General features: G+C 37.5%; 1 protein-coding gene across 3 annotated transcripts in view; it reads right to left on the bottom strand.

Moving 5' to 3' along the window:
• The window catches only part of ATG7 (autophagy related 7), a 91,000-nt gene that overhangs the window by 66,801 nt on the left and 6,329 nt on the right, over positions 1–17,870 (bottom strand). For 2 of the 3 annotated variants that reach the window (XM_062620253.1, XM_062620245.1), the window contains exons 5-16: positions 17,660–17,737; positions 16,981–17,097; positions 15,730–15,879; positions 15,383–15,471; positions 14,614–14,735; positions 13,455–13,545; positions 11,477–11,621; positions 10,751–10,909; positions 5,315–5,509; positions 2,200–2,403; positions 1,854–1,969; positions 1,058–1,133 (exon numbers count right to left, since the gene is read on the bottom strand). In XM_062620253.1, coding sequence (XP_062476237.1) covers positions 1,058–1,133; positions 1,854–1,969; positions 2,200–2,403; positions 5,315–5,509; positions 10,751–10,909; positions 11,477–11,621; positions 13,455–13,545; positions 14,614–14,735; positions 15,383–15,471; positions 15,730–15,879; positions 16,981–17,097; positions 17,660–17,737 — 1,542 coding nt within the window. Of the gene's footprint in view, positions 1–1,057; positions 1,134–1,853; positions 1,970–2,176; positions 2,404–5,314; positions 5,510–10,750; positions 10,910–11,476; positions 11,622–13,454; positions 13,546–14,613; positions 14,736–15,382; positions 15,472–15,729; positions 15,880–16,980; positions 17,098–17,659; positions 17,738–17,870 lie in introns of those variants that run through there. The other variant, XR_009965162.1, reaches the window with a different exon arrangement.

The following is a 17,870-nucleotide window of genomic DNA, read 5'->3' as shown; positions in this document are numbered from 1 at the left end:
CCCAGCCAATCCTGCAGCTGACAATGCCCACAGTAACAAGAAGAAAAACTTGCAGGGGATCGAGACACACACCTAAGAAAGAACTGGAGACACTCCAGAATTACTGGAGAGCGAGAAAACCCAGGGGGACCCCACTGCATCAGATGAGCTTTGTGTAAACACTAGTTACTACATAACATTATAAACACAATTAGACTAATTTTATGTAGACCAGAGCCTGTGATTACCTGGATGTTGCAAAGAAAACATACTGGTAGCTTTATCTTTTTCTGAATCGGGATTTATTCTTAGTGCAAAAATAAAACCAACCCCAACACTACAAAACCAATGGAATATAAAAATATCACAGAGAAACCAACAAATTACTTATTTATACAATGGCACCATCCAAGCAGAGTCACTCAGCCACACAAAGAAAGATGCACAAAATACTTTGACCGATAGCATCACAGGAGACAGGATTACAGGGATAAGATGAGCAGGCAGTTTTTTGAAGGCCTGTACCAATGTAACAAATAAACCCAAGTCTATCCAGCAATTTGAAAAACTGTATCCTTACCATATTTGTAACTAGAGTTTGGCTTGAGTAGAAGAATATAGGCTGCTGTATAGCAAAAGAAATAGTGAGTATTTTGGACAACTGTAATAATTGCGACCTGGCTGGAGTTCATTTTTGTTTTTTTTCAGTCAGAGGGGATTTAAAAAGTGAGCAAAAGTAACCTGGAGATGTATATATTGTCAGTTCTGAGGAGGAACAGACAAGCATGAGGCTGCTTTATTCACATGCTGCCCGCTCCAAACTAATTCCTGCTAAGTAGGCAGCAGGAATTGTGTGCCCACAGATAAGAGAGACAACAACAGGAACACAACTACCCTGTGTGATTGATTGATTGATTTCTTTTTTGTATCTATATTTTGTAATGAATATGGAAAGTCAGTCCTTTGGGGAATGGAAGCAGCATACAGTATGTTTCTGTTAAGGAGGCAAAATCTGTGATGTTTGCTATATATCAGTTCCCAGCTTTTAAACAAAAGGATTTACTCTCAGATTATTTACCTGATGAGGAACAAGTCCAAGAGAAGTAGGCGGCTCATTCATTCTATCATCACTACTGCTGGCCACAGCATAACCACTGCCAGAAATCCAAGAAGGAAAATTAGAACAAGACAACATACTCAGCCAGAATTTCCAGTAAGCTTCAAGACATTTTTTTACAGCTTACAGTTTAGAATCTGGAAAGGAACCTATCTGGAAAGTCTGTTTCATAGTAACTAAGATTCAGCACGGGAATATAAAACCCCCTTTCAGACTTAGTCTCAGACACTTGTAACATACTCATAACCAATTCCTAACTCACCTTTCTTTTTCAGATTTTTAAAGACAGAAAACAAGCCTAAATTTCAGGTTGCACAATTTCAGAGTAATTTCTGTATCACACCCACTTAATTTTAAATAAAATTTCACAATATTAGGATTATCTTGAAGCCCTTCGGAGTGACATGCGGAGTTTGGGTAGCTCCTCATTACACTCAAACACTCTCTTGAGCAAAGGAATGCCAAGATCCACCTACAGGAATACTTTCTTCTTTTGAAACAGTTACAGAACTTTCCTATTTTTAAACTTAGAGAAAACTACCAATTTCCAAGATAAGAACTTAAAATTTGATGAATCAGTCCTCCCAAACACTGCTAAGTTACACTAATACAGCAGATACAATGACTTGCAGGCAACATTACACCTTACAGAATTGTTCTACTCCATATGTACTTCCTCCTTCTCCCAAAAGAGGTTTATTAAATAGATGTTATTTCTCAGAGAACACCTTTTGAACACCAATAGGAAAGGACTCACCCTTCTGGATGCTGCAAAACAGAGACCATTAATTCTACTGCAAGCGCTCCAGCTACCATGGCTAACCCAGGCCGACTGACTGTGCACTGCTGGTCCAATGTCCGATCCCTGGTGGACTACAAAGACAGACAGCTCTAAAGGAGAGAAAAAAGTAACTCAAAAGTAACCAGCCACCCTGCTACACAAAACACCTTTAGTTATGTGCCTTTGATCTTCCAAATAAAAGATGAGCTATTTCTTAATCCTGTGTACATCAACATACACCAAAGCCTTTAAAGGTGATAAAAAAAACCCAAGTCACAACAAGAGAGATATATAATCACCATTTGCATACGGTTCTACTCACATCCCCTGGTGCCACAACATCATTGCAGAAGTAGCAGCCCAGTTTATAGCCAGGGATATTTGAAAAGAGTGATGACCCCAACAGATCGGAAGAACCAGCGGTGTTGTTGAAACATGCATCACCAGGTTCTGACTGTTTTGGTTTCTTTAGTCCGTGTCTCATAACAACAAATGTGTCAAATCCCAATGCTGCATTGATGACCAACTGCAAACGAAAAGAAAGAGAACAGATTTTAAGTGAGCTAAAATGGGGAGGGAAAAAAGGCCTCGACATTTTCTTCACTGTAAACATCAAAAAAAAACCCACGTGCTGTAGATGGTTGAACAACCTCTTAGGTGCCTAGCTACCACCCTAGCCATGACCAACAGATTGGCCAAGAGGTGCAAAATTCCATCTGTCAAGCATTTAGAAGGACTGTGTCTGTCAGGGAAACGATACAAACCAACAACTTCTCCTAATTGTTACACAAACCTATGCACGGTTTACATCTGAAGCGGGGTTCAAATCAACTCACACCCAGTGTCTCAGGGAAACTACTGAAGCTGCTAACATCCATATATTCAAATTTGGCCAAATGTTCATATAATGATTAATATCATTATTGGAAAAAACCTCTTCCAATTCCAGGTCAGAATTTATTTTCAAGGTGCTGCATATTCTGTATCATCACTTACATGATTCTCTTAAGTGCTCAGATATTCTAGGTGGCATTTAAGTACAACAGTGGCTATCAATAACAACTCTATATGTAGTCTTTTCAGTTCACTGTAATCTGAACTATAACTGATTAAACACTCCTGCGTGACAAAGCAATGAAATCCAAGTCTGTTATCCCAGAAAACCTCTGCTCAGTGAGGAAAGCGATTAATGATTACTTACGGTCTTCACAGGCATCTGTCTAGTCACATGGGCAGCAGAAGCAGCTGCAGTGAACAATTACACTGTCATTTCTCCCTTTCTCTGCAGTTTGTGACAAGTGCTTAGAGTAATCTGAAGTTTCTGACCATAACATCATGAACCAGTACTTACACTAAGAGATTTTAACTAAGATTTAAACTTAAATTATGTATACAGGCAAGGCTTTAAATACAGGAAAACACAAAATCAATTACATATTAGTGATGTTCCAACATGAAGGAAGGTATGATACTGCTTCGTATGCAGATACTTTGAATGGAAATTCTAGCCCAGCAAGTTTGTCATTTTTCATTCTTACAGCCAGGAGTTCTTGAAAAGAGGGAATCTGAGGGAAGCTGTCAAGAATTAGCCATGTTGACAAGTAAGCCTGTGAGTTTCATCATCATTCTTGGCATCTCAAATAATTTCTGGATAGTCATTTTCAACCTTGTAGTCTATTCTTTCCTCTGCCCTAAAGTAGAACCGTAGAATCATAGAACAGTTTGGGTCTGAAAGGACTGTAAGAGGAAATTTAATTAAGTTCATCTGTACATAAACTTCATGAGAAAGGGGAGCATACTGGGAATGTTTAAGGCAAAACTAGTTTGCAAATACCACAAATCTGCATTCCCTCCCCTTTCCACTGTATGACCGTTTTGGAAATAAACACAAGCAAAAGAAACCACAACCAGCTAACAACTATTAGGAAATGATAGTTGCCATAGCTGAAATATCAGAGAAGTCAGGAAATGCAAAGATCTAGTAACAACACTGACCAGCTGTCACGTGTAGGTTGTCTTTTACTCTCATATTAAGTTCATAACTTAATAAATTGCCATGGACACCATTACATTTCTGTCCCAAAACACAGGATGTGCACTGTGGTTAAGTCAACATGTTAAAAGCTTAATACTTGCATTTTCTGATTTTATGCTATTTTAACTGAGCAAACATGAAACTGCACAACTCCAATTAAGAAATATCAGGATTACTTGAGGCGTTTTGCTAAGATCTAGACCCTGGTAGCAAGGGAATTAAGTGATCAGGATAATTTATTTGGATACTTCAGCATAAGAATATTGTCAACACTGCATTCGTTCGAAGAAAGATGATGCCTCCAGAATCCTGTGTGATTCACAACATTCTTTTCACAGGAAAAGTCTGGACGCCACGCTGTCTTCAAGAACAGCATTCACACAGAAGTCAAGGCTCTGTTATTCATATCTAATCCTCAGTAAGATCTGCAGAACAAGGGAAAAAAGCCCCAAAATCTCCCATATGTTTTTGTTACTCTCCTGGAAAAGTTTTGTTCATCTTAAGCTTTATTTCTCAATCTGGTTCATATGACCAGGTCTATGTAATGACCACAAAAGGTCTTTTAAACATTTTGACTACAGAAGCATTTATGCATACAGTCTCACCGATCTCCTACACAGGGTATGAGCCATAAAGCTTTACACACTTCTTTTAATATAAGAATTCACAATCTCAATTTGATGTGCTGTAGCTCTCTCCATTTTTCTTTGTTTGCAACATGAGAATACAACTTCTGAAGTACGAAGCATTCAACACTACCTGGGCAAGAGTCATGGCCAGAGTTTCGATGCATTGGCTCAGCACAACACTGATTTCCAATAAAGTAATGAGAAAAAACCAACAGTTAACTTTGAACCAGGAAAGGTGTTAGCATACTTTGAAAGTTCAGAATTTGCTTTCCCATTTTACATTTTTGGGATCTAACTTGAAAACATGGTTTCACATAAGTTTCTACAACTTACATCCCCTATCAGTCAACCATTAATGTCTTTAGACCTCCTTAGTATGATTCTCTTACTATGAAAATATTTCTCTTAATATTACTGTGAAACATGTACCCTCAGAGATGCTCAAAAGACACTGACTAGACAAGACCCTAGGCAACATGCTGTAAATTGGCCCTATTTTGAACAGGGAATAGGACCGTATCTCCTCCAGAGGTCTCTTGCAACCCGTATCATTCTGCAATACAAAAGTTTCTATTTTCTCTTTTCCAACACTCTCTTTTTGTCATCTACAGAGTCTCTGAGGCTACAGAAAACAAGAAAAACATTCAGCACAATCACAAAAGATTGACCAAATATTTTAATACCCCATTAAGTTCTTTTAGGTAGGCACAGCCAGTTGATATGTACGAGTTAAAACACATTGACAAGGATATTAGCAAGGTATAGTACAATACCTTCCTCTTGCTGGCTGCAATGACAGCAGGAAGCCATCGACTCTCTCTAGTGTCCATTAGTAGGAAAACAACATCATGAGCATCAATAAGCTCTTCAAGTTTAGCCACATCCTTCCGAGCCTGTGCCATTGTTACTTCAGAAAAATTCACTGGGTGGCCGGGCATAGGGATGCTCATGTTGTAGCCTTCTGAAATCTAGACAGAGACAGACAGAAAACATCACATTAAAAACATAACCTTGGGACTGAACAGAATTATTGTAATGTTCCATACAAAACTGGGGAGTACAGACTAAACTGGTGTTTGGCAGAATGGTACATTTATTCTTCACACCTCCAGATCAGTGCTGTGCATTAAAGCACAGTGCTAAAGTTTCTGCGGAAGCGTCGCTCTCAGATCTATTTATCCAGAACAGAGCAGCTCAATGTAAACACACTAACCTGGGCCATGAGAGCAGATTAACCATGTTTGGGTGGCTTGGTGCCTGAATTAACAAGCCCAGGCTCTCAGAAGGGCTTATTAGGTCTGGCAAATCCCAAGGAGATAGCTGACTGCTCCTAACCCCAGAGCTCACAAACGCCACTACAATTACAAAAGCAAGGACCTTACATATTATTAAGATCATGCTATTAAACTTACCTAAAACCTTTGTCCTGGACTAATCTATGTAGCCACTTCACACACAATATAAACTACAGCCTGTTAACATTTCTGATATTGCATATTCATTCAATTACCGTGAGACAGATGAGAAGTATCACACATTCTCCTCTTTGTTTTAAATTGTTTATGAGAACAACAACAGTCTGGAATTATCTTCATGTAATTTGACCCACCATATGTGAATTTGATTTAGGAGAAAACCACTTATGAGACTTGTTACTCCAGTGCTTGGATGTCTGGAGGCCTGCACTATGCAGATGCTGAAAGAGCTTGCTCCTGTTGCAGAAACATATGCTTCTCCTAACTCTGTATTCGGTCAAGGCACACTGAGCAGAAAATGGCTGAAGAGCCAAATAAGCACATACACAATGCACATACAAACCAATCGACTCGCTCATTTGGAAATACGTTAACACAATCTGTCAGCCATCTGCTATAAGAGAATAATGGATCTTTCATGTATGTCACAGAAGCACAGGCCTTGCCAAAGTCTCCCTGCTTCTCACTGTGCAGGGAGCAACTAAGAATTTAAATGCCAAAATTTAAAAGCTAGGTGAACCACACATAAAATTACATGGGAAGAGAGGAAAGGAGGATTGGTGGAATGTGCTTTTGAATTGACCAATTACATGCACAACTCCTAAATCCAGGTGAGCCCAATAACCACAAGGGTAAAGTATACATTCTGAACATCATAAATATCCCTGATGACAAAGAGAAACAGACACATAGAGCAGCTTGGAGAAATAAATCTGAGTAAGGTCTGCACTAACCATACCAAAGGATGCATCTTTTTTTCCCCCCTTTCCTTCCTCCCACCTCCAAGGGGAAGAACATGAAGCCCACAGTGATCTAGTATGCTGTTAACAAGACAGCTCCACTGTTTCCCACTGTGGACAGCTCTGTGTCAGCAGCACAGACACTGGGTAATTGCTGGGGGAGGTTTTACCTTCATTGTCATCATCTCCTCCAAAAACCTGTGGCAAAAACACGAAACATAATCCATGCTGTATTTGAGAAGTGTATTTATGGATAAACTTATCAAGCTCCTGTACTGCAAACAAGTGCTGACTGATCAGATCAGTATAACTGACACTGTTGGGGACTTTTGTTCCACAAAATAACAAGTAAACAAGTAAGTTGAACACCGTTTGCATGGAAATATGATAACAAGGTATGTAAAATACTAACATCTTCCCAGAATTCAGAACAAAACTATCCAGTGTCTGTAGCTGCAGGAATACACACATCTAGTAACGTTAATGGCTTCCATTTTATTCCAATAACTGTCTCATGAAAAAAAGACACCACTCACTACCAAAAGGAGCTGAGGTACACTTTTACAACCAGAACCTTCATATTAATAAATGATTTTAAATTACCCAAACCAAAATACTTAGTTATCACCCCATAAAGTATTAGAATCATGTTTCTATTAAAAAAGGGACTGTATGTTGACATGAGCAAACTCATAAAAGATGATGAGCTTTTGACTTGACTGACAGCTGACCAAAGCTGTGCTCCAAACTCCAGTGTTTTTGTTTAAAGCAAACAGACATCAAGATACTGCAATTTATGGTGCTGCCATCGCTCTCATTTTTATTCACGTTTCTATTCACTTTCTGCATTTTTGGTTAAACCATGGCTCACATCACTTTGAGGGTACCTCTGCTCAACGGCTTTAATATATGAACCTGGTCGCATTTGTGCCATGGGCAGTAGGTGCACAGAAAATGAAGATGCTGCCATCAGTAAATTGTTCCACTGGAAACAGCTACACAAAGTGCCCATAATGCAGTACAGAACAAAGGATAAAATGCTGAATACACTGGAGTTCCCTGTCTGAATACTTCAAGAAATGATCATGTAAGTGACACAATAAAGTTAAATTCCACAGCAGCTACTCAAATTAGTCTGTGCATTACCTACTTGCAGTGAAAGGCTGCAAATCCATGAATTCTGCTATTTCCAAGTCCTCCCTACTTTTTTATTGTAAAACTCTAAGCTACAGCTAATCATAGTCTTAGAAGTGGAAAGAAACAAATCAGAGCTCCTTGCCAAAGGATTGCTCTTCCAACTAGAAAGGATGTAAAATTAAAAACAATAAAGAAGAATTCACATCAAGCAGCCAAGCATTTCAAAGTCAACTAGGAGAAACTGCATTCTGTGTGCAAAATACTACTCACACTGAAATCAGAGTAAGGAAATTAGACTGCCAGTGAATTGCACAGAAATGCAAACCCTCAGAAACACCTTCAGAACCAGCACTGCTGCTTGGATTCCCAGAGGCTTAAAGGACTGTGTGGGTTTCCAAACAGCAAGAGACAGCTTTGGCTACTTCTTCAGTACAAGAGAAAGAAGCAGGTTCAAAATGCAGGACAACTGATCATTTTATTCAAAGGCATTTCCACTGCTGAGTACAGGGTTTGGTAAGGAGCAGTAGTGCAGTCTGCAGTGCAGACATAGCTGCAGTTTGAGAAGTCTAGCAAAGTCAGCTGGGTTATAAGGATTTCCAGTTACAGCAGCTTCACTGTTCAAATGGTCCCAAAGCAGTAAGACTTTACCCAGGCTAATCAGAGACTGTCAGTCCCTACGCTTGGCCTGCTGCCTTAATCTCACCCCTCTCGCATGCTGTCAGCATAATATTAACTGCCTGAAGCAGTTTTTACTGTTAAGCCCCATTAATTGTTGTTAATGCCAAGATGTTCTTTCTCTGTATATTTACTGATGGTCAAACATGAGACCTCTTCTCCATGGATTACTGCAGAAATGACTTTCACTGAAAATTCTTTAGAAACACTCTATCATAAGAGTACACGGGGTCTGTGCTTTCTCCTCATTTGTGCACAAAGCTATGAAACTAAGTTTAAGTACCACTGAAGGCTGATCAGACGTGACCCATGCATGGCATGAGAAAGTAACAGAATGCATAACACTGTGCTAAGAGAGCAGTAGTAGATGCAGAATATTTGAGGTGTATGGTAGAGGAAAAATCCTTTATACACAGTGGGGGTTGCATGTTGTATATGCTATTATTGAACAGTAACATTGTTTTTTTTTCCTAGGTATACCAAATGCCCTAACACTAATTGATACAGGCTCACTAAACCATTGTTACTGGTTCCCCTTATCTCTGGAAACTCTTCTGCAGGTTATATCTAACTACTGTTTTAAGCTTCATCCCAATCTCAAGATTCCAGAGCACAGCCTGGTCTTTTGCTGCCTTGATTGTTTCTAACAAGAGAACTCCTGAGACCAATTTCTGATCTTTACACATGCAAAACTAAGCTTGCAGGATTTCACGAACAGCTTTTATTTCTTTCAATTAAAACTACTCTTTCTTAATAGTCCTGTTTGCATTTTCTCAGGCTCAAAAAGCAAGAAATCATGTGATAAATCCTAGTTCACATCATATTAGTGCTCTGGGTGATACCACACAGATGCTTTCTTTTCTGTACTTGTTCTGCTATTTAGTATTTCTATAGCTAATAATTTCCAAGTGACAGAAACTCTACAGTGCAGTAAGGGTAAATACAATTAAAGAAACTTTTGGAGAGCCTCTTCTGATTTCTTTGTATACAGTTCTGAAGGTGAAATGTTTAGTATTTTTATGTACCAGGGATCACTGATACTCAAATATTCATTGAATTACTACTTAGTACTAACACTGTTTCAATAAATAATGACAATCATAAGATCAACAGAAGAAAACAGAACAAAAGCACAGAACAATCCTTGGGTCAAACTAAATGAACCCGAAATTGTTTAGAAATGATATTCTGTGAAGCTGTTCACAGCACTGATCATCATCAACAACATAATCTATATTCCACTGTTCATAACTCTTACTTACAAAGTTGCACTGTAAGTATACATAACTCATTCTTACTACACTGAGTGGTTAAGATACGGTTTGCCAGCTGAGCAACTATAGCTACCAGTTCCAAGCCTCAAGCTATAAACCACTGAATTACTTCTGTCACATGTATGTCAAATGAACATAACAAATTTTCTTCATGATAGAGAAATTGCAGGCCAGATCAATTCTTTCCCCAAACAAAGACTGAAATGTAGAGAACTGCAAATATTTACAAGGTAGGGCTTTTTTAATCTACTTTGTTTCAGCACTGAAAACCAGGTGTGCTTGAACATGCACACTGACTAATGTTCATATGATGCACAACCCTGGAGTCAAGGAGGACAAAGGCTGCCATTGATGGGTCTTTCATCATAAGGATTCTAAAACACCTTGTCTTGTTCCCTTTCAGCTACTTCATTTTGATAGTAAGTTATTACTCCCCAAAAGAGGAGTACTTTGCTGCTACAAACCATTTCCCTTTTCTGAAAGTTAAAGATATTTACCTCTAATGCAGAACAGAAACTCCAACAAGAATGCAAATATTGAGTGTAAAAGATAAAAGGAAATCTCAACCATTATTACTGCCCTTGAGACCTTCTGCTCCCATAATAGACAACTAATGGGTCTAAACTCAACATTTAAGAGCAGAAAGGGAGAGCACGGCATTAAAAGCTGCCATTACTGAAAGTTCCTTAGGACATACCAGACAGGGAAAAGTTTACTTCACCATCTGCAAGCTACAAGATTACTCAGATGATCCTTGATTATATTCCACTGTTACAACATTGTCTCAATAACATCTAACAGGTATTTTTCCACTCATAATAATGCTTAATTACTAGAACTTGGAGTAGCCATTTAAAGTCACTGGTTCTCTTCCAAAGATGTTAACACATTTTAAGTACTAATCTTACCACTCCTGGGAAGATTTTCTGTAGTCTGTCTGCTGCTGCAAGTGCCTTGGCCTTCCCTCCACTAAGACAATCTTCGAACTCATACAGTGGCTGTCGTACTGGGTTGGAATAAGAGATCTTTGCATTGTCCACAAATGTAATCTTCCTGACTCCCCAGCCCTAAACAAGAAAGTAATTTAAATGACAATAAGTATGATGTGCTTTTGAGTAATGCCAGGAACTCGAGAAGAGTTTTGGACAATTTTCCTAGAAAGATCAAGCTACAAAAGCTTTTGAATCTACTCACAGCAGCAACCTTGTTGTTGCACTGAAATAACAGAACAGAAAATTTGGTCTGTATGAATATGTTATTTGACAGTAATCCTTCAAAACCCTATAGAAAAGTAGTAACTGTGCTGTTATTTACAAGTGCTTCACTGTGAATTTGCTCATTAATTTGTTCCAGAATTTCTTGTTCAATCTTTTTCATGTAAATTTAAAACAGATTACTATTCTGTTAAGGTTCTCTTACTATCTACTATTCTAATATTAGCAGAACTTATTTCTATTGGCTACAGATCTTGCCTCTTCCCTGCAATTAGTAGTATCGACTAATACAAATTTTGTCTATTTTAATACAAAGGAATTCAACTTTTCTCTTACGTTCCATGGCAGCTGCTCAAAAAAAACCCCAAAATCATACAGAATTTATGAGAAACAGCAGATTAGTTTTAACTCAGGACTTACCATCAAGGTCCTTGCAACACTACACCCTAGTGTACCAGCTCCTAGCAGCAGACACTTGGCAGACACAATTTTCTCCAAATCTAGAGTAGGCACCAACCTCCAGCACATCAATTTCAAATTCAGATCCACTGATGATTCTGCTAACCTATACCATGAAAAAGAGCAACACACTTCTGAATGTTCTTGTCTTTCTGCAACAAAGCAATTACTTCTATTCCATCTCAAGAAGTTCAATACTTTCTTTTTTTTAAGGAAAGAATTCAACAATTCAGTATATAGGTAATATGAAAAAGCAAAGTCCCAGAAGCATACTCCCACTTAATAATAAGGTATATGTATAGGAGATGAGGAAAAGGCACTTTTTACACTGCTTGTTCTTGTGACACATGCAGTACGTTCATGAGGGTCCTACCCATAAAAGTTTAACCATTCTGGCTATCAGCTAAACAGGAAAAACATGCAAAGAGAAGATGTCAGAAGTCAATTCTATGTAAATACACAAATGGTGCCTTGTAAACAAGGTGTTGGCTGAACACTGCTAATGAACTTTGCTTATAAAAGCTGTGACTATACTGCTTTAAAACAGAAGAGTAAATCACTACTGAAACGAGTAGAAAGACAGCAGAAGCTTAAAAGCAAACAAACCATCCAACCAGTCTGTAGATATTTGACAAGATGGTTATTAACCAGGAAATTCTGCTAAGAAAACATTCTCTTTCACAAGCTAGGGCACATAGGAGTGTGCCAGCTGGCCACCCTGGACTTGGTGTAGAAGTCTACTAAAGCCATGTACTTCCTTAGGAATCCGAACATGTTTGTAAGGGCTTCTCAAAAATGTAACAATCCAAAACTCAAATTTTGGTGACAAAATTGATGGAAGCATGAAAATAAAATAGCACCTTGGCCCAGATTCCTGTCAAGCTGAGTGACACAAACCATTTGTCCATAAACTTCTGTTTGTTTTTTAAATTATCTGGTTTCTGTATTCAGTTACATCTGTCCTTAACGTTAAATACTACACTAACCCCTAAAAAATGTGGGCAAGCTTCCATGGGGAAAATTTAGAAGGAAAAGGAGGTAGGAAATCCATGCTCAACCTAGTGTCAGGTTTTTATATTCATCAGAACACAGGGTGTTAGAACTCTCAAGTCAGGTCATCACAGTTCTTAGATTCTTCATGGTTTCTTTCCTTCATATATCATAAAGGAAATCTGCAGTGTGCAGTAAATTGTTTGTTTAACAAGGATTTAAGATTGCAATTGCCAAGTTTGGCATATTACCAACATGTCTCCATGGGAATTAAGAGAAGGGAGCATACACAGAAATAAAGGTCACATTACATTTACTTAAAAGAATTAAGAGCCCTCATATGAACCTTCTCTAATGTCTATGAACAAACTATGAATTGCCACAACTGCAAGACAAAAATGGCTGACCTTGATAGGTGAACTATGGTAACCTAAATCATTAGATCACCATGCTCCTGCAGTTTTTCAAAGTCAGTGAAAGCAGATGAGCCAAGAGGCTGTATAGCTTAGACTTTTCAAGCCATTTTCCCTAGGTTATGTGCAGGATGATAAAAATTACTGTCATGTTTCCCAAGCTCTTTCCTGTTACACTCTGACAAAGGCTGAACTTTTCTCCATGCTTATTTTGATTAATAATCTGCAGGTTATAGAATTCAATGAAACACACAGTCCTGTAACACTGTGACCTATATCCACTCCATTTTAAATATAATGCACTTGAAATTTTGAGCTAGAGTCAAAAACTGCACACATTTCTGCTGCATTCAGAGCACACTGCTCTATTAAAGCTTTTTTCCCCAATAGGACTATCAAAATAATAGACAGTTTATGTGCTCCTGTAGATTATTATCTAACAGAGACAGATAGTCCTTGCATTTCACATTTAAACTTGCTAATGGCTTAAACCCAAGTAAGGAAAACTACAGAAATATAAAAGATAATGAACAAACCTTTTTGGATCCATGCATTCACTGAGATTCACCATCCTTGGACCCATCCCTCCCTTCTGGTTTTTCTCCCATCCAACAGCTTTTGGACAATCTAATTTGACATATTTTTTTTTAAAAAAAAAGGGGGAAAGAAGAAAAAATTGAAACATTAATATCACAGGATAGAAAAAAAAAAAAGATTTTGTTCTTTGATTAAATCTGTTGGAAAAAAATTCCACAAATTCTGAACCTGTAAGTAAATAATCCGTATCTTAACATCTAGTATATGTTACAATATATATTTTGCTGCTTTGTATCAGTTGAGAGCACTGCTTCTTGGGTAAGTGCTTTATGCTCAGGTGCCTGATGTGCTACTTTTGCTTGTCCAGCTTGATTCAAACCTTGGAGAGAGATGGCATCATTCCTCATCAAGCCTCTGGATGTTTAATGTCAAACACACTGCTATGTTTAAAACTAAGGAAGATCAGCATTCAGAACCTCATGAATTTTGTCAAGTTCAATCATCTTCATGTTCCCTAAGCCCCATCTGTAAATTCAGTATAGAATTATATACCCTAATTCTATAATAATTATTTAATTGTATAATAATTCTATAATAATTAAATAATGTAAAGCATTCACAACTTCTTGGATGAGGCAGAGGAGTTTTGTGATGCTGCCCTGTATCCATAAATAAAGTTTGAGATCATTTTCTAATGTTACAAGTTCATTGCTTTAAAATACATCTGCCTACATCACTACGGGATTGAACTAACAATTCCATGCTATAGCAGGCTTCTACCATTTCAGACACGTACAGAAAGTTTGCAACACAAATTCACTAGCATATGCACTTTCTCTAGTTGAGGGACATGTACCAATTTGACAAGAAACTACTTGCTAATGGCCTGAGTTTGTGTTTCATTTGACACCGGAAGGTCTTTACTTCTTTTGTAAATTAGGAACACAACTGAAGGAGGAAATATTACTACAATATGGTGGGGGTGTTTTTAGGAATAAATTATTCCCTTTATAGATACTTAACAGAAATTCAAACCATTTCAAATCCATTTGAAATACCTCCGCATAAGCAATGACTTAGTATTCATTTATTTTTTCCATCTTCACAGTGATTGAGGAGAGAGAAAAAACAATTGAAAGAATTTTTTAAATGGCTTACCTGGGCCAACGGCTCTCTCTGGAAGTTTTATTTCAAAGATAATGCTGTGTGTTATGTCTCTCACCCCTTGCATGGTCCTATCTCTGAAGCAGAGCACTTCAAATGACTGGAGAAGGCTGCCCCTACCATTAAAAAAGAAAAGAGAGAGAGAGATGCATGCAACTTCTTTCATAGGAAAGGGACTTCTTTTTCACTATTTCACAGAGTCTCAGTGCAGATTCTGAATAAGAATTTTCTGTTAGCACTGGAACACTGATTTTCTTATCAGGAATTGAGAAAACAATTGCTTAGGATGTGAAAATGACTAGCTTGTTGTGAAAGCTCTACAGAAATGTCACTGACTGCCCTCTATCATTTATACAACACTGCCAAACAAACAGCATTTAGGGGAATCAAAAGCATTGAAGCACTAGAGCACACATCAAGTGACATGATGTACTCTGCCACGACACAAGCAAGATCCTTCTCATTCTTGATATTGTGCCATTTTTTGAAACAGGTATAAGGGACTGCAGGGTCTGAAACATTTCCAGGTAAATGCATGATCATCAGGATTAGGAATAACAGGAACTTGTGAATGTCAGAAGTAAAAAACAGAATTAATATGCAAAGGTAAGTTAAAATGTTGAAAGTTAAATCTCAGGTGGGTGATACCAGTAAAGTACCATGGGGGGGTGGGGGAGCAATGCTAATTTGATGCCAACCATAAACAATCTTTGTGGGAAAAAAATTAAATAGATACCATTTGTAAAAAAAATTAAATAGATACCATTTGTGGGCTGCCAGGATCAGGAAGTTTCTCAGTGGCCATCCTGGATATTGGGATAAGTTACATGGATCATAAACTCCAACTGTCACCTGCAAATAAAAATGCTCTAAATGAGAATTCATCTATCCATACTGATATTCAGCTCACAGTACAACTTATCTGGCCTTTTTAATATCAAACTGCTGGACAGAGAGGGCCCACACACATCTTTTATGTATTTGCAAATGTTTAATACATTGTGACACTAGATTTCAGCCAAGTGTTTGCCACAGCTTTTTCAAACATTTTTCAAACCATTTGTAAATTACACATTTTTAGGTTATAAAAGGACACAAAATTCTCATTACCTTTTCCCCTTGGTCTTGGAAGAAACCATTCCAGTTTTTCAGTAGAGATATCTCAACAGAATTGTCATGATACTTGATTAAAAAATAAGGCAAGGCTGTAACCCCCTCTTTCTGGCAAAGTTCATCATAGGCTTTCTGAAGTGCTTGAATCTAAAAGCAAAAAGCCAACTGTAATCAACAGTTTTAACCATCTTATACAGAACCACAGAGAGTGTTTTAGCAGTGGAAGGAACCGGATGATCCTTAAGGTCCCTTCCAACCCTGACCATCCAAGGATTCTGTGATCTGGTAGCTCACTCAATCTTAGAACACAGCTGATACAGAAGCCGTAAAGCCCATTATGACCACAATACCCGAGCTCAAAAATTCAGCTGCTAAAAGAGCGTATGTCAATGCAAATTTAAACCAGAGCATTATCACTGCTGCGAACTGATCTACCAATACAAATTGTACTAAGGTAAAAATCTTATTCTGATAACCACAGTAGCTTTATAAGAGGGTAAATCTCACCCTCTATTATTAGCCCAGGGACTGAGACTCACTCGATTTATTATATGTATTTTCAGTGTTTAGTTGAAACTCTCTTTAGATCATGCCAGGTATTTTTGCACTACTTATTACTACAGAATTAATGAGGGTCTTCTGAGAAGGGAACTAAGTATTTTTCATTGAGAAATCCCAAACTGTTTCTTACTGATTATTATGCCATTAAAAAGACATTCCAGGTTATGCAAAGCAAAAAGGCATATGTGAGCAAACATTTGCCTTTTTCTTTTCATCCTTTTGCACTGTAATATGAAAGAAATAGCAAAATTTGCTAACTTTTCTCCTAGAAAAAAGTAATACTCCTTATCCACTTCTTTTTCCTGTGCAACCATGTGTTTTATGAACAATAATTGCTTGTAATTGCTCATGATGTAGCTCTGCCAGGGGATGCACTTTTAATAAAGTTTCTTAAAAAGATGGATTTCAAACCCCATCTATTCAATAAGCTGCATATAAAAATGAGAATATACAAAACCACCTCTTCAAGAATTTGTTTGACATAAATCAATAGCTGAAGGGATTTTAAACTGAGAGATTTTATATAATAATGTAAAAATAGGTGAATAAAAATACTACATGGAAATTAAAGAAAGTGAAGATTTTTAAAGACATTAGATTCTCAAGTTTGCTAACAAAAATATTAAGTTTTACAGCCCAGAAAACTGCTTAGTGTTACAGACTCACACCATCTAGTATTTTGATTACCTGATTTAATGGGAATCTGTTACCAAGACACACTGGTTTCTGAACTATATGGATTCCATCAGGGAAGCAGAGAGCAGGGTAGCAAAACCAATAATAAAAGTGGTACTTTTTTAAATCCTAGAAAAATAAAATAAAAAAATGGGAAAATTAGACAATAAAGACATCAATAAAAGTAAATACTGGTTCCAAATACTGATCATAACACTGATAGTTGATGACACTAACCATATTAACCACAGTTCTCCACACTTCATAAGACTTTAGAAAGCAATAAAAAAAAAAAAATACTAGAAGACTTCCCCTTCTCTATGTTTTTATTTCAGACTTAAACAGATAATGTGCATAAACCACCTGAAGTTTTGTCACCTGGAGCATTACTGACTGAAACTTTCAAGTTGTTAAACATAAAACAGCTGTTCTATTTTTACTAACAACTCCAAGGTCATCAGATAATCTTATACATTTGTAGGAAACAATGAGATAGCACCAGCATTTTTTAAAGGACTCATCCTAAAATATTTTGTATCTGTAGATAAGAATGGCTTTTTAGGGTTTTTTAAATGTTTTCAGACATTTTAAGATGTCTGAGAATGATCCTGATAACATCAATATGCTAATACTAACAGAGCATTTCAGAAAAACCTACTTCATCATTTCCACTACAACACTCTTTACTCACTGCGAATGTCAGCAGCAGGAACCTGTTCAAGAGCATAGGGTTTTCCAGAGCAGCTCCAGATTTTATTGATTCCCATATCTGTAGTGATTGCAGGGACAAGACAGAAGAAAAAGGGCAGAGAAACAAAACAGAAGTAGGATAAGAACAGCTGCTGAAATCTTGAAATCTTTAACTCTTCCAGCTGCCTTTAAAACACTGAATTGACATTCCT

Source organism: Pezoporus occidentalis, unplaced genomic scaffold (genome assembly GCF_034315485.1).
Source record: "Pezoporus occidentalis ecotype Australia unplaced genomic scaffold, CSIRO_AGI_Poc_V1 ctg106, whole genome shotgun sequence".
Classification (NCBI taxonomy): domain Eukaryota; kingdom Metazoa; phylum Chordata; class Aves; order Psittaciformes; family Psittacidae; genus Pezoporus; species Pezoporus occidentalis.
The sequence above is the reverse complement of the archived record's forward strand: the minus strand, read 5'-3'. Positions and strand labels throughout refer to the sequence as shown.